Genomic DNA, 23,093 nt, shown 5'->3' on the forward strand with positions numbered 1-23,093 from the left:
AATGGGTTTACAATTCCTTTTGTCTTAGAGGAATCACCTTGATATTCTGAATTAATCCGTAGTTGTTTTTCACCAGGCACTAGTCACACTCATTTTAGCTTTTGCCATTGCGATACCTGCAAACTGCTCGTTACCACAGGTTGAATCCAATATGAGGCTCTTTGCAGCTTGAAGCTTGAATGGTAATATTGCTAAAACAGTTTTACTGTTAGAAATATAAAGATAATGTGAAAGGAGTCTTGTAAACATCCGAATGTCAAGGTGGCTTTTTATCCGTCTGAGATATTCTCTACGACATTGTGCAATAGTGCTGTTTTGTTGTAACTTCTGAATGTGAATTATCACGCAAAATATCTGCTAACTCTAAAAGCATCATCGGCCTTATGCATTGTTGTGATTTTCCTTTTATTCAGGCGGTACCTAGTCTACATGTTTTGGTCAAGTGCTGATTGCATTCCTCACCTCACTTTGAAAATCAATCCAAAAATAACACACATGTGGTCATATAATAGACAAGATTTCCTACTGTGCCAAATAATGAAGCAATATTTTCATTTACAATCAGCATTTGCATTTGATTCAACAAAGCTGTAGCCTACATTTGACCATGCATGAAGTTATTTAGCACTTGATGTGAATGTGCCTCAAGAATACAGTGTTATGTGTGAATGCTGTTTGAAATAAAAGCAATTCAACAGTAACAGTCTTCCCATGTGTTTATTCTTTTGGAATAACTTGGAATTACTGCAATCTGAAAAAGTTAAAGGTGTCTCACTCTGCCCTTATTTCTGGATATCATGGTAGGACAAAAATGTAGGTCTTTGTTCCATATATCTTGTGAAAAAGGGAACGTTGCAGTGAGCTGCAGAAGTAAAACATACAATCAAGTGTGGGAATGGCATATAGGTGCTGTCCAGGGGCCTAGGACCTCCAGAAAGTCAACTGGATGTTGCTATTTTAATTGAAAATGTGTTTGGAAATATGCAGCATTAAAGCACAGTGGTGGGAGAAGTATTCTGATCTTTTACTTAGGAAAAATATCAATACTACAAAGTAACAATACTCTGTTACAAGTAAAAGTCCTGCATCTTGCAACTGAAAGTATTAACATAAAAATATAGCCTTCGGGCGGCCGGTGGCTGAGTGGTTAGAGCAGTCACCCCATGTAAAGAGGCTGCAGGCACCTGAGGCAGCGGCCGCAGGCTTGACTCCGACCTGCGGCCCTTTGCTGCATGTCTTCCCCCTCTCCCTCTCACTATTTCCTGTCTGTCCTATATAATCAAGGCTTGAAAAATGGGCAAAACATATAGCATACTTAAAGTACCAAAAGTAAAAGTACTCAATATGCAGAAATGTCCACATCACTTTAATGTTGCAGCTGGTAAAGGTGGACCTAATTTTAATTACTTTATATACTGCTGGGTAGCTCAACCTATAACAATAAAATTATAATTTATTAGTTGATTTATATTTTGTATTGATAATCTAAATGTGCTAATTAAATGTATAAAGTAAAGTAGAAGTACTTGGAAGTTTTACTTTAAAGGAGCTGTACTCCTGTGTTCCTATACTGAAAAAAATAGGTATTGGACTGCTTCCACAGATCGTTCTGGTTCTGGCCGGACTGGCTGTCAAAATAAACAGAGAAACTGGGATTACAACACACACATTCTCTGCTCAGACTGCCATTACTCCACTATATCACCACATAGCAAATATTTGTTTGCTGCTATATTAATGCTCTTAATGTTGAGGAAAGCCCCTTGAAGTAACTGGGGGCAGTAGTATCTCAGTCCATAGGTGACTGGGCTGTGGACTGGTAGCTGGAGAGGTGCCAGTTCATCTCCTGGGCCCTGTTGAGGCACTGTTGAGCAAGGCACCGAATCCCCAACTGTTCTAACATCTCTCCATTGGTTGCATGTATATAGGTCCTGTCCATGAGCATGTGTGTGTATTTCGGGCCTGTGTGTGTGTGTGTAAAATGGAAAAAACAATAATAGAGTGAAAATTGAATTTCCCCATTTGCTTATCCTAATAAAGGAATTCTTCTTCTTCTTCTAATTTACAGCACTTGAGTAAATGTACTTTCCACCATTGCCTATCAAGTGTTATGATAAAGGCATTGAAGGTGGGTCCTGCTTTAATACCTGATCTTGAAGTCAGGCTCTTTTAAGACTTCTGCACATTGAAACTTGTTGTTGTGAAAGCTGAGCGAAATGATAACATACTGCAGACAATGGACAACTTCTGGTTTGGTGCTTTCTCTTGTCTCAGAAGTAGGTCAGTTTACTCCTCTCAGCCAATCAGAGCGGAGGGGGCGTCGGAGGGGGCGGGGCCACGCTGAGCAAAGTCCAGGAAGAATTCAGTCAGACACCAGGATAAAACAAAGATAACGTTTGATTGTGTGGTCAAAACGCACAGTGACACCGACCTGTAGACATGGCTGACAGCAGAGATAAAGCTACCGATCAAATGAAGAAATGGAAGGAGGACAGGGCCTCTCAGGTCCGTATATACTTTGCATTTCATACATTATAACAAGTGTTTTGATGCTTGGCGCTGCCTGACTTGCGTTAATGGGTGAGAGGTCGTTTAAGGTAACCAGCTAACGTCAACAGCCAAAACATACAGCTAGCTTGTATTGCGAGCTAGCGTTCAACGCCGACGCCTGACTTTGCAGACATTTTAATATGTTTAGAGTAAACTCTGTTAACTGTATTATTTGGGGCTGTTTATAGCCGTTGTTATTGTAAAGGGCTCACTAGCAAACATGCCAGGTCTTTTGCTAAAGCTACATGCTAACTAAACTAAGCCCGACGAAAGCGTCAGAAACTGTTAACCACCAAACGTTTCAACATGAAATAAACACACAGCTTAAGAGCAAAGATGTGAAGCAACTAGGCCGCTCTCCAGAGGCATGTTTGTTATTGAACTTTACCCCTGTGGGTTATATAACCAGTGCAAATATTATAGTCCACGACCTTAAAACCTCTTCATGTTAGTTTGGTTGGGAGTAACTTGTCTCCAATATTCTTGTATTCCTGCTGTTTTAGCAGATGTGCAGAGTTTTCCAGGGCAGTCTAAATGTTGTCATAATTCTCATGCTAAGCAGAGTGAACCTTTGAAAGATATTTACAGCTGCAAGACTAGTGGAGGGGGAATCATTTCATATTGATAGTTCATGTGATCTCAACACACTGATATGGTTTGTTTCTTTGTTTGTTTTTATAAGGATCCCTTGTATCATTAGCAGAAGCACTGGCTATCCTTCCTGGAGTCATACACACTTAAACACATACACACAAACACAAACAGACCATCTCACTGAATAACTTCTTGGGCAAAACTGCAAGCATCAGTGGCATGCCAGTTGCAGAAATGTGCATGCAGTTGCTTGCTTCCTTACCCTAGTTTTTTGAAAATGAACACACTTACTGTCAGTCAACTCGTCTCTCATGCAAACTGTCTCAGTACATAAATATAATTATTGATTGCTTCTTTTGTATGTTATTTTTTTTGTCTGACAAAACAAGACCTCACTACTCATAGTGACCTATCACTGACATGCACCTTATCTCACTTGCACATTAAAATCCACATTGCACATTTTAATATAGTGTTTTATCTGCAATACTGTACTTCTATTTTATTCTAGTTTATTGTTGTTCATATTTAGTATTTTGTATTTTATATTTTATCTTATTTTAGTACTTCTGATTGCTCTGTACCGCTGCTACGATGACCTAATTTCCCCTCGGGGATAAATAAAGTTATCTATCTATCTATCTATCTAAAGGTGTCACCTTGGGCTCTCTGCCAATCATAAACATATAGTGTGATTCGTTTGCAACATGGTTTTAAAATGTACACACAAAATGCTTTGTAATTGTGTATGAGTGTTTGTTTTTAAATGCTGAATCTGTCTGCAACAGCGGCCAGACACACTGACCACAGGGGCTGGCCATCCAGTTGGAGACAAGCTGAACCTGCAGACTGCAGGACCGAGGGGCCCTCTGCTCGTCCAAGATGTGGTCTTCACAGATGAGATGGCCCACTTCGACAGGGAACGAATCCCAGAGAGAGTGGTGCATGCCAAAGGAGGAGGTGAGTGTTGCATTACTTTCTTCTGTGTCACCTGTGTGTTGGCTATCAGGTTAAACATTTTAGGAACAGTTTATTATCCTAATTGTTTCTTATTGCAAAACGGATATTGTTTTCTGTTCACATCCTCCTACCTCCATATGTTACTGGTCAAAATTGTGATTCTATCAAAAAAAGGGTTCAGGGTTCATACCCAGCTCTAGTTGCTTGTAATGTGAAACGGTTTCTGAGACATAATACAGTATTTATACTGCACTGGTTAGTAGATTCCCTGTAAAATACAGTACATTTTACAGACTTGAGGCAATTTTGGGGCGGCCGTAGCTAAGTCCATAGGTGACTTGGCTGGGAACCGGAGGGTCACTGGTTCGAGTCCCTGTGTGGACCATGAATGGCATGTGGGCTGGTGGCTGGAGAGGTGCCAGTTCATCTCCTGAGTACTGCCGAAGTGCTGTTGAGCAAGGCACATAACCCCCAACTGCTCGGGGCACCGGTCACTGCCAGCCCCCTAGCTCTAACATTTCTCCACTAGTTGCATGTATATAGTTCCTGTCTGAGCATGTGTGTGTATTTGTGTATTAAAAAATAGAGTGAAAATTGAACTTCCCCATTGCGGGATGAATAAACGAATTCTTCTTCTTCTTTCTTCTTCTTCTTTTCATTAACAGGAAACAGAAATATAGTGTGACTTTGCAACAAACAATTTTAAAATGTAAAAATCTCTGAATGCGAAGAATTCACAACAGGCGCTACATAGAAAATTAAATTAAATTAAATTAAATTAACCTCACCTTCAAGGGGAGAGCACCCCTTTATATAATGGTAGGGGAAACGCTGCTTTTATATGCAGTCAAAGAGGACCCCCACCACATCTACCAGCTGATGTCCTCTAGGAGGCACTGTAGGTCCCTGCCCAACAAACAACCCTGCTTTAACAACTGCTTTTTCCTTACTGCAATAAGAAATATATTTGTCAAACTTGTTAATATTGTATGATAGTTTCATCTTGTTGTACTGTGTGAATGATGTCTGTTGTGCTAGTCATATGCCTATTAGCTTGTCATCTGTCTCTTTGTCATTACGTAACACTGCTGCACTGAGCTTACCTACCGTGCTGTACCTAAAGCAAATTCCACTGACCTTGGTTGTGTTGTCAATCATAAATGACTGATTAATCTCATCATGTTCCTCATCAGTGATCACTTGAGATTATTTGCTCATAGAGCATAATGGTCCATTTTATGCACTATAGTTATTGACATTGGAAAGAGCTCACACCTTTTTGAAGAAATTATATTTCCTAGCTTCATTAACCTGCCAAAGTCAACAGAACTAGCTGACAAAAAAGTAAGCAAAAAGCAATTGAGGGTAGGGATGTCCGATAATATCGGTGGGCCGATATTATCGGCCGATATTGAGTTAAAAATGTAATATCGGGAATTATCGGTATCGGGTTTTTACAACCGATGTTAGTTCTGTAGGCGTCAGCATTTCCGAGTGTACCTGAATGCAACACGGGCCGTTTACAGGCGCGTGCTTGATGACGTATAACAACAACAACATGCTTCACTCGTAGGTTGCTAACCGTGGCTAACAAGCTTGCTCGCCCGGTGCATGAGATGTCCGTGGTTTGGAAGTATTTCCAAGTGTCATCTACTAACAGTAAATGTGCGCTTTGCAATGACTGCAAGGCGTTAGTTATGAGAGGAGGAAACAAGGCGTCTTCCTTTAATACATCACATTTGATCACCCACCTCCAGAAGAATCATGCGGAGTTAAACGCTACATCTGTGCAGCAAAGTGATGGAAAGAAGCAACAGCCGACACCGAGAAACAGACTTTTTCTATCGTTCAAGATGCCGGATTCACCAAACGTGTGGAGTTCCTCGAGCCACGTTATGTCTGTATAACGCCCAGTCAGAATGTTTCTCAGACCAGTGCTTACCTGAACTGTACAGCATTGTTTACTGTCACGTCGAGAAGCTAATTTCTGGTGCTGTATCCGTTAGATCCAATACAGGTCAGCATGTTGAGCTTGACTGCTAATTTATTGATTGTATTATTTGCCAAGTTACGGCTCAGTCGTTCCTCAGTGTGGAAAAAGAGCACTATGTTTGTTTACTACTATGGACTGAAGCTTTGCATCTTCCTTGTTGTGATGTTGTCTGTAGTGTTGTTTGAGGCAAAAGATTCTCTCTAAAAACACAAACAAATAAATGAATGGCACTTTTTTCAATAACTTATTTTGTACAGACTGTGTTTATATTTGAAAAGCCATGTTGCATTTATGTATGCATCCAGTGGGGCATCACAATAAAATTAGGCATAATGTGTTAATTCCATAATAGGTGATATGTGATGAATGTTGGTGTAAAAAGACTGCATATATCGGTATCGGGTGATATCGAATTAAGGGTTGGACAATATCGGAATATCGGATATCGGCAGAAAAGCCAATATCGAGCATCCCTAATTGAGGGTCATTTTTGTTTGTGGATTTAGCTCCAGACAAATGCTAATTGTTGCAGGCTTTTCAGATCAAGGTCAAAGACCGTGCAGATATTGAGCAAATTATTATTACGGCTTCCTAAGGAGCTGTATTCCTTCCAGTGCATGGTGATGTAACGCTCAACTAGGCTGAGCAGTCAACCACAAATATTTGACCCAGACATGTTTGAGCTGATGTGTGAACCAAACAATGACTTTTCTTATTTTCCCTCCATGATTCAGGAGCGTTTGGCTACTTTGAGGTGACACATGATATCTCTCGCTACTGCAAGGCCAAGGTGTTCGAGCATGTCGGAAAGACTACACCTATCGCTATCCGCTTCTCCACTGTGGGTAAGAATAACTAGGTCATGTGATTACATTTGAGTCACACCCTATCACCATATCATTGTCCCCCCCCCCCCCCCCGAAATATCAGTAATTGTCCCTTAAATTCTCATACATTGCCATAGGCTAACTCCCTAAATGTAATAATATTCTTAAATAAACAGTAGTATTTTATAGTTGCTTTTTTATTATGAAGTATTTGTATTTTGTTTCCCATGAGAGAAGTCTGTTGGAAAATGCTGCTCTCAAATTGAATCGTGCATTATTTGTTAGATTGGCCTGCAAGAGTAAAGCAAGTGCTATTATTGGTTTTGCACTTTTACAGAACAATTATGTTTAGAAAAATTCAGACAGAGATTTATTTCATATGAGTAGTTTCCAAAGATATTAACATTTTGATGTAATCTCTAAATTCTATAAATATTTGAATAAAAATAATTAAATGAGTAAATATAGTAATTCACTTAAGTATAGGAAATTTCTACAGTTGCTGTTAGTTTGGCGACTCACTGGTTATCTTGTTCTTCAACAGGTGGGTTGTGCCCAGAGTATTCTAGTTTGGCAAGTCATTGGACGGGTGCTTTATAAGATTAGTATGAGCTGCATCAGAAAGTGCATGGTACCGCTCACACTTGTGTTTTGGAAGATTGCACTCATTTCATCAGCTTGGACAACCTCTTCTCCTCTTTCTCTGTTAGCTTTTGTTGATCTGATGAATGAGCCACCAAATGTACTTCAGAGCAGGAACTAACAATTATTTTCATTGTTAATTAATCAATCTACTGGTTATTGTCATTATTGTTTGATCTATAAAACATAGAGGTCCTTCATTCTGTCCAAGTTGATGTCTCAAATTAATTGTTTTATATCACCAACATTATACAATATTCAGTCTGTAGGACAATAAAAAGCATCAAATTCTCACATCTGAGAAGATTTTATACATAAGACAGACAGGAAATGAGAGAGAGGGGGGAGACAGGCAGCAAAGGGCCGCAGGTCAGAGTTGATTCCGCAGCCTCTGCCTCGAGGACCTTCAGCCTCTTTACATGGGGTGACTGCTCTAACCGCTCAGCCACCGGCCGCCCCTGAGAAGCCTTCTTTACATTAAAATATGAACAACAGCTTTACCAATGTCTGTGGAATCTTAACATATTATTTTACTAATTTATGAGTCAAATGTTATCTCTTAATTTATTTCAGCTGGTGAATCAGGATCGGCAGACACGGTGCGAGACCCCAGAGGCTTTGCAGTCAAGTTTTACACTGAAGAGGGCAACTGGGACCTGACCGGAAACAACACCCCCATTTTCTTCATCAAGGACGCCCTGCTGGTGAGTGAGTGTAGGGTGCTGTGTGGGCCAGAATTTGATTTGGGCCACAATGTTATTGAATTACACAACATTTTTGTGTAAAACATATCACAGTGACTATCCCCCTTTTCCACATGTAGTTCCCATCCTTCATCCACTCCCAGAAGCGCAACCCCCAAACCCATATGAAAGACCCCGATATGGTGTGGGACTTCTGGAGCCTGAGGCCTGAGAGTCTGCATCAGGTAGCTGCTGCAGAGCCTGATGCTGTTGTTTACGACAGATTATATTCGAGTGTACAGAGGAGTGTACAAGTAATGTAGTGCTGCAGTGTATGATAGCTCTTGAATTATTTGGCTTGTATTAATAACTGCTGTAATCTGTTTCTTCTATCCTGTATCCCCTGTGCAGGTGTCTTTCTTGTTCAGCGATCGAGGTTTGCCTGATGGGTTCCGTCACATGAACGGCTACGGCTCTCACACCTTCAAACTGGTCAATGCTGATGGCGAGCGTTTCTACTGCAAGTTTCACTTCAAGGTCTGATTGACCCCAGGCTTAACTCTCATTTAACTGTATAGATCCACCTCCTGAGGTTTAGGCATTGATTAGTTAGAGTATGTCAAGTATCATGTTTTTTCAGACTGATCAAGGAATAAAGAATCTTCCAGTAGAGGAGGCAGACCGACTGGCTTCCACCAACCCAGATTATGCCATTGGAGACCTGTTCAATGCCATTGCCAATGGCAACTTCCCATCCTGGACTTTCTACATCCAGGTCATGACCTTCGAGCAGGCCGAGAAGTTCCAGTTCAACCCCTTCGATCTTACCAAGGTACTGCATCCGTTCACAGCAGAACACACTGGGTTGTAAAGTTCGACTTAGTTTGAGAAAAAAAAAAAAAACCTACAGTATATTCCAACCTTTTTATCATAAACGTTTTTATCACTCTATTGCAGTAACGTATTGCTGTATACAAGAATTCTGTGGTATGGTTTTGCTTTATATATTTTCATAGTTTATATAAAAGTTGTTTATTGATGAATTGCACATCCCTTGGCAGCTGTAAAATATACATTTAAAATATTTGATCCTGTCAGCCTCATTTTTAAGGGTAATAATACATCTTCATGCAGATGTTTTGGTGGCAATTTTAGGGGCCAACATAAGATGTCTACTTTTGAATATTTATATGAATATAAAATGAGGGGATGTTAAGAAGGGCAGCTACATACATCTCAAATACTGTTCTCCCCTGGGTGTGTTACATACAGCAGTAGTGTGCAGTATTTTTCAGCTAAAGGAGTTTTCTCATTCAGGTGTGGTCACATAAAGAATACCCATTGATCCCCGTGGGCAAAATGGTGCTCAACAGGAACCCAGTCAACTACTTTGCAGAGGTGGAGCAGATGGCCTATGACCCCAGCAACATGCCACCAGGCATCGAACCGAGCCCCGACAAGATGCTGCAGGTAACAGCACAACACATATTGTCTTGACATGTGTTTCAGGCATTACATTGTAAATAAAAAGCGTAGTCTGTGGTTATTATAGCTAAATCTGCATTCATAACATAAATGTGATAAAAACACCAACCGCTAATACTGTCTGTTTGTAGTGACCAGATAATGTTTGTTAAAAAATTGCACCTTGTTTCATTATTTTTGGAACAAAAGCATTTACCAACTTTTTAACTTTATATACTGTCAGTATCCAATCACATACTAATGTTACCTAGACACAGAAAACTGCTAATTATTTAAACAAGAACATTCCATGAAAATGTTGTGTAACTTTATATACCTTTGGTAGACCGGTCTAAGTCTCTGTGGTCCTGTTAAAGGGCCTGCTCCAACATCTCAGTGTGGTTATTTTGTGATACTCGAGGTGGGATGTTTTTCTTTCCCTTCCAGTAATATTAAGCTAGACTAAATGCATGGGAATGAACTGCTCAGACAGGCTTAGTTTTGACTCTTTCTTTGAAAGTAGAGAGACCTACTGTGTAACATTGCTCAGTCTTGTCCATGTGTCTTTTCCTAGGGTCGTCTCTTCTCCTACCCAGACACACATCGACACCGGCTGGGAGCCAACTACCTTCAGATCCCTGTTAACTGCCCCTTCAGGGCCCGTGTGACCAATTACCAGCGTGATGGTCCGATGTGCATGTTTGACAACCAAGGTAGGTCATAGTCCAGCCTGTGTGCGTGTTTCTGTGCCTGCGTAGGCATTACTTGCAATACCAAGAGTTTCCCAGCAGATGTCACTATTTGGACTGTTAATCACTTCATAGCAATTTAGTACTTTAGAAAGCCTTTATTACTGATAAGCAGTAGTGAGAATGTTTTTCTTTTACGTAGATCTTTGCAGATTTGTTTTCCCAAACAGACACTGATTCACAAGTGTTTTCTCTGTCCGGCCTCAAGGTGGAGCTCCAAACTACTATCCCAACAGCTTCAGTGCCCCAGAGACGCAGCCTCGGTTTGTGGAGTCCAAGTTCAAGGTGTCTCCAGATGTGGGACGCTACAATAGTGACGATGAAGATAATGTTACACAGGTAAAGATAACATCATGCTTTCTGTTGCCAAGTAGTTTTGTTGTGCCTGAGTATTAAGGTCACCAGAAGGGCCAGTGTGTATTATTCTTTCTTAACTCCCTGCTGACTTACTTAAACAGCCTTCCTATTATTTAAAACTCAAACATCTTGCAATATCGTTTGCAACAGCCTTGTCAGTGTGTTTTAAATATGGGGTAAGTTTCCATGATGTTCAGAGAATATGGCACAATTTAAAGCCTTGGTCCACTTTCCTCACAAACGGTAAAACTAATTTAACCTTTTAATTGTAATCTAGTTCAAAGAAACCTACTACGAATACTACTAATACCCGCGACCCGACCCCGGATAAGTGGTTGAAGATGAGATGAGATCATGAGATGATGATAATAATTAATTTATGATTTGTTATTGTGAGAAGTGTTGGCTTTATCAATGGCATAAAAAAAGGCAGAAACCTTTTTGTCTGTGTCAAGAATTCATTATTTTTCTATGAAAGCACCTCGGTATTTATCTTCTTTCAGTTTCAATATTATTTTGAGGATGCATAAGTGAATGTTTTTATGTCAACAATAGATGGAATGACTACTTGTATGTGAAATATATCACTCATATTGCCAAATCTAGAGAGGGTAATCCCACCTCAGCTCTACAGAGAGTTTTAACCTCTTTCAACTCTTTGTTTCTGTTTTCTGGCCATCACCTTTTCTGACCTCACTGCTCTCATCAGTGCTGCTTTGAGCAAACAAAGCTCTGTTAAACCCACTATACGTTTCCTGCCCAGTACCAAACGGCAGACTGACAAACTTTGCAACAAGCTAATGAACATGGGGGATCATTTAGCAGCTAAAGAGCCAAATAATTCTCTCAAGAGGCAGACACCATCATTTTTTTCTTGATGTGTAAATAAAGTAACATAACAGCTGTATATGGTGTTCATATTCCAATGTTGTGTTAACAGATTGTAATATACTGTATAGTGATGCAAACAGCTTAATTTATCATTTACGGGACAAAGATATATTTCTTCTACTACTTATATCTCTTTTTAAACTGCAATTTCTTCTGAAATTCACCTAAATTATTCTCCTTTTGATTTGATCCACTTTAACCACGTTGTCGACTTTTTTGTGTGTGTTTTTTATTTCAGGTCCGTACCTTCTACACGCAGGTGCTGAATGAAGATGAGCGCCAGCGGCTTTGCCAGAACATGGCAGGGGCCCTGAAGGGAGCCCAACTATTCATCCAAAAACGCATGGTGAGTGTAGTACATCACTTTATAGTATCACCTTAATTCCTTTTATGCTCAAATGATATTCATTATTAAAATTAGTAGACATTTATTTTTACATCTTGAAATGGTCAACTATTGGGTTGGTGTTGCATGCATTGCGAGATACCACGCAACAGGATGTAGCCTTTTGAAAACTGAATGTACTGGTGAGCCTGGCTCAGGAAGCATGTGGTTGTAAGATGAGTTAACTGTTTTTATGTTGTGCAATTCATACACAAAGCAGTTTCAAAGTGCTTTACAAATATTTTTTGTATGCATGCTCCTTTATTCAATCTTTAAGAAATTGTCCTGATGTAAAAATTAAAAAACACATATAAAGCAGCAGAAATTAATACGGGAAAAACACTGTTCCATTGTTTGAATACATTCACTACACAGCAGTGAGGCGCCGCTGTTGCCTTTTCCGACATGTTTCCAACCAGCCCTCAGTGTTGCCGCTCTGTAATAATACATTTTCTTTACCCTTGTTGCCGTTGTTTGCCTGTGACTGTGGCTTGACTCAGGCTCGGTAAAAGTAATCCGCTGGCAGAAGCCTTCGCCTGCCACAAAACTTAACGGCAGCAAAAAACTGTAGGTCAGTTCATGGCTGTAGAGGCAGATAGTGTCCTCTCTCCCAAAGTGGTCTAAACCTACTGGAAACTGTGCTGAGATTACTGTTTTTTCTGATTGGACACTATAAATAAAATTGAAATTGAATTAAAAAAAGATCCACCAAATTAGAGACTTTGTCAACCTTTTTGAATTTATGAAATTGCATATTGAAAAACTTTTAAAGCAATGCGGCTTCTATTTTTAAGTATATCTCTATAACAATAAATAACAAAAATACAATCACCAGCTAATAAATTAAACCTTACAATATATTTTTTAATAGTTTAAGACTCCCTTTACAAGAACACTTTAAATGCCAGTCTGCTTCGTCTGGTCGCTGTCGAACAAATCAAACCCAAACAACTGTCATCAAATTCGGATTGAAATGTTGCTGAATCCTGATTCGGGTACAGATGGATGTGACATCACCTTTTTCTAAAAGAGCCACTTCAAACCAGCACGAATACCTCGAATGAAAACAGAGATACAGTAACAAAAATGTCTTTTACTCTGGTAGATAATAGTTACTTATGGTAAGAAGCTGATTGAGAACATATGTTTCCTGGGTCTTTAAGTCTCATTGTCTCATTGTTTGTTTTTTTATGTAGGTCGAGAACCTGAAGGCTGTCCATCCAGATTACGGTAACCGGGTTCAGACGCTTCTCAACAAGTACAATGCGGAGGCCAAGAAGGTAAACTCTGCCCCATTCCAGGCTAATAAAAGGTCTCCATCCAAGTAAAAGCCCATCTTCCAGGGATGCCATTTGGATGTACAGACATTCATGGTCCACATAGAATGACTGTAGTGATCCCCTGGCATGCTAACATGTTATTCTAAGATTATAAAAACTATATACATTACCTGTTAACATTGGTATGTTAGCATTTTCAATGTGAACATTAGCATTTAGCTCAAAGCACCACTAAGTAAAGTGTCACCGAGCCGCTAGCCTGACATTCAAAGAAAAAGTGTGAAATAACTGGGTATTATTTCACAGTTTCTTTGATGTTGTTGTAGCCATCGGATCCATGTCATCGTTATTTTGACACTTTGTAATACACTCCCAATACGAGGTCAGTACTACTGACTGACCGAACCCTCTATACACTAAGGGCAAACAAAGGTTGTGACACCACTGTGTATTATTAAATATAGTCATTTAAATATACAGATATATGTATAGATATAGGAAAATATATTTTCATGGTGAGGTAAGTTGTAGAATGTGTTGTTATACAGACACCAGGCAGGTTTTTAAATATCTTATGTATTTCATAATGCCATCAGTAAATTGAGTGTGTTGGTATATGATGTACATTAAAATAGCTAATGCTGTCTTTCTCTTTCTGTCTCTACCACTTTCTCTTTCTCAGAATACAACTGTGCATGTCTACAGCCGTCCAGGAGCCTCTGCCATTGCCGCATCATCAAAGATGTGATGCCTTATATTTCCACCGGGGGACCCCCCTCATTTAACCAAGAGCAAATGCACTTATGTGATTACCAACTGCTTCTACCAGTAACAAGATTGGACTTTACTTTCCAATTTCTGTCAGTGACAAGACTGAAATACTAACCTTGTGGTGTCATGGTGTCAGGGTTTGGGTTAGTTCATTTATTATTCAGTCAATCCAAACAAACAGATAATTTTCTTCTGTGTTCATAAAGCTAGCAATATTCATAAGGCTCTTGAACTCTTTGAATGTTCAAAAGATTGAACATTTTGAAAAAAATCACCGTGATTATTTTTAAAAATTCAATTAAAACATAGATTTTGACCGATGACATGCCACCTTAAAGGCCTTGAAAGTCATTTAAAAGTTTTTTTACTTGAATTTTGCATTTGATTGATTTAAATAAATGAACACCAACTGCTGTAAGTACAATGAGAGATGATCGCTTTCTAATAATTCCTCAGGCTGTGCGTGCACCACTATGTTATGGTGAGCCGTCCCTTTTCTTTCTTGAGCGATTTAAAAACAAATCCTTTCAAAACGTCTTCGGTCATTCAAATAAATAATATATAAACTGTATATATACACATACGTACATACACCTTGATTTGTTATGCAGGATTGGCTCCGGTTTTTGTTTTCGCTATCATGAATCGTTTTTGATGTCACAGAAACAATTCAGCGTAATAATGAAACGTATTTTGCCGTGTTTCAGTTGAAATGAGCAGAAATTCCTATGAAATGCCCTTTGTCAGTCACATCTCTGATATGCAGTTCATGAAGAGAAGGTTTCAAGATGAGGAATTATTTCCACTGCAGCTAAAACAATAGTGCCTTTTTGTGTACTAAAAATAATCAATTCAGATTATTTAACCTTAAACTGGAACCAGTTATACATTGCTCTGTTTCATGTTGCAGTAACATTTATTCATCTGTAGAAAGAGACTGAATGTTTCAAGGTGTAAATTTGACTAATTGCTCTGAAAAAATTCATAACTGCCAAAATAAATCCCCCCTTTTGTGGCATATTACACATCAGACAGAGTTTGAGGAGGAGTCTGATTATTTAGGTTTAAAGATATCATGTTTAATCTCCGTCATCCTGAGAAGAGATAACATTAACCCCCAACAGGATGCTAACAAGTGTGTGTAATCTGCGACTGTGTATTTGTAAACTCAAATGTTCTTGATCTGAATGTAACATATTTTTTTATTAATGTTCAAGTTCAGATGAGATGTGTTTTTAGTGCCTGTATTAATTTGTAATCAAAACCCTATCAGCAGCTTTAATTTGTCTCCATTTCTTATGTTCCTTTTAAAGTAGGATTGTGTTCGTACCATGCAATATAATCCAAATATAATTGAACTGATTGACTATAAACATTTAATTTTAATGTGACACAGTCTACTTCATAATGAAAATAAAGCAAACAAGAATGGAAAGCTTTTGCAGGAGTTCATGAGATTAGCCTACATGTAGGTTGGCAGTTTCTCACTTCCCTTGAAATCAATATGCTTTGGTTATTCTGGGCCAGAGCCCAACTCTGTGGCTCCACTTCCCGCTTCCTCACCATCTTGGCCACGGTCCTGCTTTCAACCACCTGCAGTCAAGTTTATATACCAGCCTGTCTGCAAGGCCTGTGTGTCAGCAACGGATTTGTTTTCATTTATCAATGATCGAAACTTAGTCTACTTTTTGTCTATGTGACAGTTTGTGGCTAAAATAATACACACTCATTATTTGAAATAAGTATAGTGCTACATTTTCACTGTAACATTAAGTAAAAACATCTTATTTTGATGTTACGTTTTGACCAAACGGCTCAACACAAGGACTGTGATAAGAGATGATTTGGCCAAAAACTGAATGGGCGTTGTCGGTTGATTGTCACTCCCATTAATACGAGGCGCCAGGCGGTATGGCCTTTCTCCTGCTTAGCTCGGTAGGAAACCGAGGCATAGTAAGATGACTTATGAAGAGCGAAAACAATGAGACAACAAGGAGCAATGTTAAAAGACTGAAAACTTCACCTTAAGGAGGAATGTTGTAGTGGTCGATAATACAACTTTCACCCAGGAGACCGTAGTTTGCGTCCCCATAACATTAATTTGTATTTGAACTCAAATCACAATCTTCTCCTAAACCTAACCAAATAGTTTTGTTTCCTAAACCTACAATGACAATTTTTGAAGAAAGAAAAAAGTAATGCAGCCCACCGCAGGTTATTTGCCATAGCAACAGCCGGCACAAGTGTGTCATTGACTTTTGATGAGAAAAAAAAAACAGGCGTGTTAACCCTCAAAAGCTTCAAAAGGAAATCAACACTCACAGAGACAGTTGAGTTCTTACGCAACTTCAGCAGCCCACATTTCAAACTACAGTTGAACTGAGGACGATGTATCCTACAGATCAGCCTGATGAGAATGTTGCATTGCAGGGGAGGGATGATTTATTCCCTGGGCAGCCTGCAGTTCAGTTCACCACTGTGAACATTATCAGTGAGCCCCCCAACGACCACATCATCTGGTCCCTCTGCTGCTTTGTCAACTCAAATCTCTGCTGCCTTGGATTGGCGGCTCTCGTCTTCTCTATCAAGGTGAGTTTCATTCATGTTGAATGTCCTGTTATTGCCAATCATTATTGAAAAAAGATGAATCTAAAGCATTTGCAGGATGACATTGAGCCTACAACCTTGGCAGTTTACGTTCCTTTGATGTTGAATTCCACTTTTAACATCAGTGTGCTTTGGTTGTTCAGGCCAGAGACCGCAAGTTGGTTGGAGATCTGGAGGGTGCCCAACACTACGGCTCCACTGCCCGCTGCCTCAACATCTGGGCCACAGTCCTGTGCTCTGTCATGGTCTTTATTGGCTTTATTGTAATGATCATTGTGTTCCCACAGTTCATTGAGCTGATCAGATATTACCGCAGCCATAGCAGCAACTCATACAATATCAATTTCAGCGGCTAAATTTCCACTAGAGTTTCCTGCTGCTGTGGCTTGGTGATGCTTGTACTTCTCTGCTTTACAAGTGTGGGACAATTTCTAACCTTTATACCTTTTTTACTTTCATCCTCAAGCAGTATACTTTTTTCTATTTGTGTTAGAAAAGACTTATTTCCGTCCAAGTTTCCTTAATGACGATCTGTAGTGATTTGACATTTGTGCCAGACTTTGTTTGTTAATAAGGCATGTGTCTGTCAATAAAGGTTTCTGTTTTACAACTCTGAAACAAGCCTGTGATATTTTTAAGAATAATAAATAAATTTAACTTGATATATAGCATACTTACATGCATGGCATGGTTTTCCATATTTCCACAAATTATGGCGTTTATATATTTTCCCTGTGTTAATCTGTGAATGACGGTGATTCCAAGCTAAGGAAACATGGACAGGGGTGTACTGTATCCTTAGTCTGATCCTGAAAAGATATTGATCAACAAAGCTTGACCCAGTGTTATAGACAACGCTGTCTGTATCTGTAAGAATAAATATTGGATAAAGACTAATGTGCTGATTAAAATGCTGTGTGTGTGTGTAGCAAAAGCGAGGTATCGAGCCGAGCACCCCAAAGAGCAATGCACATGCTATGCTGTAAAATACTGTATATAGCCTAATTACCAGAAACAAAAGTAAAACAATCCCACTAAAATATTTATTGAGTGAAATTTGGGTCATTTACAGTTTTAAGGAATGACATGAATACATCTTTATAGTGGTCACAGGCAGCAGGTACTCTACACTCTACTACACTAAAGTCACTAAATAAACATAATGACTCAGTGGGGGAAACATGTCTGATGGTTGTGATTCAAATGAAGCAAGATAATCTAACACTGACACTGACAGTGGGAGAATGTGTTAGCGGTTTACAAGGGCATTTCTGGGGGTTTGTATAACCAGGGCTGGAGTGGTGCAGTGGGGCGAGTGGTTTCTGGAGCTGAAGTCTTTTGAAATACCTCCAGCTTTGTTTTTTTTTCTGACTGGACCATCATATTAAAGGAGCTACAGTTTTACTACTGGGGAAATATCGCCATCTATAGCTCTGCTCTAACCTAATGTCTTCAAATACTATGACTGTACTATTCACTCGATATATACATATATATTGTGTCATTGCAAACATATCTAAGTCTCTGTCTTGACTATGTGAGATATGAATCTGGTGATAAATGTGCAAACTGATCTTACTCATTATCCTTCATTAAACAGAACAGAAATAGATGATTTTTATGATTACTAAGATGTGGGTTGTAGTGGATTTAGTCAGTATCAGGAACACATCATTTTACATTCATCAACAATGGTTTGTAAATGAGTCAGCAGCTGATCTTTTTCGTTGTTTTCTTACCATGAAAGAAATTTAAAAACACTTTGTAAAATAAACGTCCACTTATTGACATTTGGATGTGACTGTGTGTACGCAACTTAGCCTAACAGTGCCGTGAAGAAAAAAAGAATGCTGGCAAACCATCCATGGGAACATTGCAGCACCAACATCAACAAGGAAGTCCGTTGTTTACTCTGGACTAAAAGCCTTTGCAATTGAACCACACTCTCAATCCCATTTCTTTGGAAGTAGCGAAGAAGTAGCAAATCCTGCAGATCTCTCCTCGGATACAGTGAGTTCCTTTCTGTTCATTATTGTTCGGTACTAGATTTAGTTTTATTAAAACCTCTTAAACTTGACAACTGCATATTTGGTGCTGCATATAGATGGGATAATATAATTCTTCTTTGCATTTTGGAAAATAAATGTAATAAACTCCAGTGCATCTGTATATATTGCAAAATCCCATGAGTTTTTTCTGAAGTGTTACGATGAACTGGGAACTACTGGACACATCATTTTTAATTAATGGTCATTCTTATTTGCCAAATAGTTCTGAAATGACCACTTTTGATTTCATGGGACTGACTTTGAATGAATGGTTGTGTAGACTGAAAATAGGCACCTTATTGAAATACTAGTAGATCTCAAAGTCCTTTTATATTTTTTGTTTGAGAATGTTTTGATCCCAGTGACAATCAGTAAATAATGTCTACCTGTACTAGAAAGTCTCGCCTACCCTGGTCTAGTTTAGGCCAGTTTAGTCATTTTTTCTCCTGAACCACTTCAATTCAATTTTATTTATAGTGCCAAATCATAACAAAAGCTATATCAGGACACTTTACAGAGTAGAAATAGTACATTGACTCAATTCATTTAAAATAAAAAGTAGATTTAGTACATTGACTAAATGAATGACTCCAAATCTGCTCTCACCACATTTTAAGATACATTTATCAAATTTTTTGGATAATAGTAATAACTATTAAGGGGGTGTCCTCGCCCATTTACCACACAATTAACAGCCACAAAAAAGATGATAGCTCCATTAATTATTATGCTGTTCTACATTCTGAAGATGAAGATGTGTCTACTGTTCTGCGTCCTCTGCCTGATGACTCCCACTGGCTACAGCCAGCTTCCAGGTCCACCTGGTCCCAGAGGTGACAGAGGACCTCCTGGGCAACGAGGGTTTCCTGGTGGGTTATACTGACTTCCACAATCACACTCATTGGAACCCACTGTCTGACCAGCTTTTGTCTAAATTCTGGCACCCCCATGTTGGACAGGCAGGTGGGTTCTCTCCCATCTCCCAAAGAGCCTCTGAGGTCACCTTACTTATAGTTTCTTCATTTGACTCAAAGTGTCAGATGAGATTGCTCACAAGGCCACCCTAAGCTCTGACTGTCAACTTTTACACCAATTATCATAAAATGACATTTGCTGAAAAAAAACATGCAAAAATAATGATGATGATGATGATGATGATGATGATGATGATGATGACGGGCACAGTGTACTTTGGCCACTCTGTTACTTGCCATGTACTCTCACAAATAAGGCTAATATTCAGTTATCTGAATATGTTTTATGAGGAACATATTCAATTGCAAAAATGTCTCTGAATTTTCTATCTTTCCAACCCTTCAATACAGGAGTTTCTGGACTTCCTGGACTACCTGGACTACCTGGACGGATGGGAGCTGCTGTATTCTGTGGAAAAGGTCATATTTGAGAGAGTAAAATATTTTATAAAATCAACATGCAGCATTGTTGACCTAAAAAAGACACGAGAAAAATGTCGTTTGATAAGTGTAATCTTAACCAAAATCTCAATTTATTTTTGTTGGTAAAAAAAAAAAAAAGAGGACAAAATATTATAGACATTGCGTTTGCCCGATTCCAGCTGGGATCAGCTACAGCCCACCGCCACGTCAACAGAGATATGCAATTTTTTAGTTATAAAATCAATCTGCATTCAGTCTGCGACATGTGCATCAAGGTACATACATTTCAGTAATTAGGGAAATTTGAGCAAATTCTAGTTTACACATCATTCAGTGTGTTAAGAAAAGGAAAATAATAATAATAATAATAAGAGAACTTGTGCAACTTTAGTTGTTGTTGTTTTTTCATTTGGGTGTACACCTGACAAAATATGGACTCAGCTTACTTCCACCTTAGTAACTGAACTTGGTCTGTTTGATCCAGCTGTCTCCAGCCAGGACCTGGAAACCTTAAGGAACAGCCTTGCAAAGTTAGAGTTGAGTAAGTATTCTGTTCAAGCATTACCAGGGACTGTTGCATGGAAGGCGTGCATGTGGATGAACATTCATTCAGCTGTTCAAGAGACACTGCTTTATTAGATTTCTTGTGTAAAAAAACTTCTGCCCATACTTATATTGTGCTTTTGCTATTGGTGTCATATATTAGTATATGTGATGTAAATGTATCACGGATGGATGTATCAGGATTTTCTCCGGACCGTTTCAGAGAAGGTGAAAGTCGCCTTAATTTTTACTGACAAGCTCCAGAATAATAACTAACGTGGCACATTCAGACAGGACTAAAACATCTGGTGAAAAGGAGCTTGTCCCACGTCCCTACAATAAACTAATCCCATCTGAATCAGACTTTTGACACTAAATAAAGTCTCACATTTTACTGTCAGAGGAAGAACAAACGTGTAATACTAAATATGTTTTGATAAAGACTTCTGAACAGAGATTGAGGACCAGAGGGCTAATATCATAATACCTGTTTGAGGTTGTAGAGGAAATGCTTTCACTTCTTCATTTAGTTCTGATTTCTTTCATCTTGTTCCCTTTACTTTCAGCCATAAACTATGACTTTGTCCGAAGAGTTGGTCAGAAATACTTTGTGTCCCACAAGAAGGGAGACTCTTTCTCCAGGGCGGTGGAGTTCTGCTCCCAACGAGGCTTAGAGCTGGCTTTGCCCCAGAACGAGGAGGAGAACAACATACTGACTCAAGTGTTCAGGGGAGATTACAAAACAGCCTGGATCAATGTCAACAATAAAACATCTGAGGGGAATTTTGAGGCTGACATGAAGAACCGACCTCTGACCTTTACCAAATGGGAAGAAGGGCAGCCAGACAAATCCATCCAGGACACAGGCTGCACCATGCTGTCAGAAAACGGTGGCTGGCAAGTGACACAAGAATGTTCTCTGAATGCTTTCATCATTTGTCAGATATAGAAAGGTCTTGTATTTCAGATTAGGAACCATTGCATGTTACAGTTCACCAAAACTAATGCCTCAGATCTTAGTCCCTACTACAGTATAATTGCATCATCTGCATGGCTTCATTATTGTTGCAAAGACATATTCAGGAGCAATATAATACATGTTTAGAAAGTAATGAGTTCTGAAAGCATACAGTATGTCACAATAAAGTATAAAGCAGTGAAGTAGGCTTGATTCGTTCATTTGAAGACTCCTGGTTTTGCTGCCTAGCTAATTTATTTGTTGAAAAGAAAATAGAAAGTGTAAAGGATTGGTAAAATGACAATCTGGACGTTAACTAATGCAGCAGAAAACTTACAACACTCAATAACTGACCTGAAGAGTTAGATGTCAGTACTTCAGAGTAGATCTTTTGAAAGGGTTCTGCAATTGTCTGGGTTTTTGTCACAGCAATAGAGAAAATATTTAATGCAGAAACTGAGAATACCATGAAATCACCTGGACAATTGCAAACTGTCCAGGGCTGGATATGGTTTGAAGAAATTTTGATAACAGTATAAATATCCGAACCCTTACAGTGATACTGATAACAATAGAGTTCCTCATAAGACATAATTCTCAATTTGATGCGTTCATTTTCATCAGACGTCACAGGATCGTAAGATAGCCATGCTACGAACGCTTTGGTGGCATCTCAGCACACTGAACTGCCAACTCCATCAAAAACACCATGTTCTTCTTCCCCACCATACATACTCTATGGGTTGTAGCTAGTGGACCAATCACATGTCATGTTCAATCAAAGAACACTTGAGGTGATTGGCTGCCAACAAAACCATACATAGTACAATGAGCCTTAGTTAATATCAGGAACACATCCCAAATTTGTTTTACATTCATCAAAACATCGGTTTGCAAATGAGTTAATAGCAGATCTTTTCTGTTGTTTCCTTACAAAATCTAAAGCACTTTGCAAACTCAGAGACACTTGATTGTGGTAATGCACCAATAGCAATGAATCCATGAGGCAGTGATAAAAACAAAGCTGGCAAACATGCGTGTAAACATTGCCTGATTTAAAATAATGTACGAAATCCAGTTTTCAAATGTTTTGAGGATGGAAATGCACTCACCACGTTTGTTACACCTTACACAATGTGTTTTGGTGAATGTAAAGAATTTTTCTTACACAGAGATGTAGAATTCATACTTCAGTTTTATTCCAAAGAGGTCAAGGCAGTGGTATGTTAACATATTTGTGATGACATCTGGACGTGGCATGTGTGCGTGTGTTTTAAGGAAAATACAGAAAAGCCCTCCGCAATACATTCTTGTCTCACAGCCTTGTTGGTAACACATGAGGGAGGCTCCTGGTCTCAGACGTTCTCCTGTTTCAGAGGCATACAAAATTGCAG

The 23,093-nt window shown here is 39.0% G+C and overlaps 3 protein-coding genes across 3 annotated transcripts; all 3 read left to right on the plus strand.

Annotated features, from left to right (window-relative positions):
- The first annotated feature begins 2,361 nt into the window (after positions 1-2,361).
- On the plus strand, positions 2,362-15,528 carry cat (catalase). Its single transcript, XM_083916224.1, has 13 exons — positions 2,362-2,505; positions 3,933-4,104; positions 6,832-6,942; positions 8,140-8,270; positions 8,390-8,494; positions 8,661-8,786; positions 8,890-9,081; positions 9,567-9,719; positions 10,288-10,426; positions 10,671-10,801; positions 11,949-12,056; positions 13,292-13,375; positions 14,058-15,528. Exons 1-13 carry the CDS (start codon positions 2,440-2,442, stop codon positions 14,121-14,123), a joined length of 1,584 nt encoding a protein of 527 aa, XP_083772350.1. The 5' UTR covers positions 2,362-2,439; the 3' UTR covers positions 14,124-15,528.
- Positions 15,529-16,534: 1,006 nt separating this feature from the next.
- On the plus strand, positions 16,535-17,109 carry ifitm5 (interferon induced transmembrane protein 5; the record flags this gene model as incomplete). Its single annotated transcript, XM_083916397.1, has 2 exons — positions 16,535-16,735; positions 16,897-17,109. The coding sequence occupies 2 exons, from the start codon at positions 16,535-16,537 to the stop codon at positions 17,107-17,109; spliced, it is 414 nt and encodes a 137-aa protein (XP_083772523.1).
- Positions 17,110-18,699: 1,590 nt separating this feature from the next.
- LOC310948803 (mannose-binding protein C-like) lies at positions 18,700-21,902 on the plus strand. The gene is made up of 5 exons (XM_083916049.1): positions 18,700-18,763; positions 19,550-19,670; positions 20,127-20,195; positions 20,683-20,739; positions 21,308-21,902. Exons 2-5 carry the CDS (start codon positions 19,550-19,552, stop codon positions 21,688-21,690), a joined length of 630 nt encoding a protein of 209 aa, XP_083772175.1. The 5' UTR covers positions 18,700-18,763; the 3' UTR covers positions 21,691-21,902.
- Positions 21,903-23,093: the final 1,191 nt, after the last annotated feature.

The sequence above is a fragment of the Echiichthys vipera genome (genome assembly GCF_963691815.1).
Source record: "Echiichthys vipera genome assembly, chromosome: 7".
Classification (NCBI taxonomy): domain Eukaryota; kingdom Metazoa; phylum Chordata; class Actinopteri; order Perciformes; family Trachinidae; genus Echiichthys; species Echiichthys vipera.

What these genes read in the sequence shown, in the direction of transcription:
- cat (XM_083916224.1), top strand. Translation starts at nt 2,440, where the DNA reads ATGGCTGACAGCAGAGATAAAGCTACCGATCAAATGAAGAAATGGAAG. An exon ending in ACCCCTTCGATCTTACCAAG is followed by an intron (nt 9,082 to 9,566) that starts GTACTGCATCCG and finishes TTTCTCATTCAG; the next exon opens with GTGTGGTCACATAAAGAATA. An exon ending in TATTCATCCAAAAACGCATG is followed by an intron (nt 12,057 to 13,291) that starts GTGAGTGTAGTA and finishes TTTTTTATGTAG; the next exon opens with GTCGAGAACCTGAAGGCTGT.
- LOC310948803 (XM_083916049.1), top strand. Translation starts at nt 19,550, where the DNA reads ATGAAGATGTGTCTACTGTTCTGCGTCCTCTGCCTGATGACTCCCACT. An exon ending in TGCTGTATTCTGTGGAAAAG is followed by an intron (nt 20,196 to 20,682) that starts GTCATATTTGAG and finishes TGTTTGATCCAG; the next exon opens with CTGTCTCCAGCCAGGACCTG. An exon ending in CCTTGCAAAGTTAGAGTTGA is followed by an intron (nt 20,740 to 21,307) that starts GTAAGTATTCTG and finishes CTTTACTTTCAG; the next exon opens with CCATAAACTATGACTTTGTC.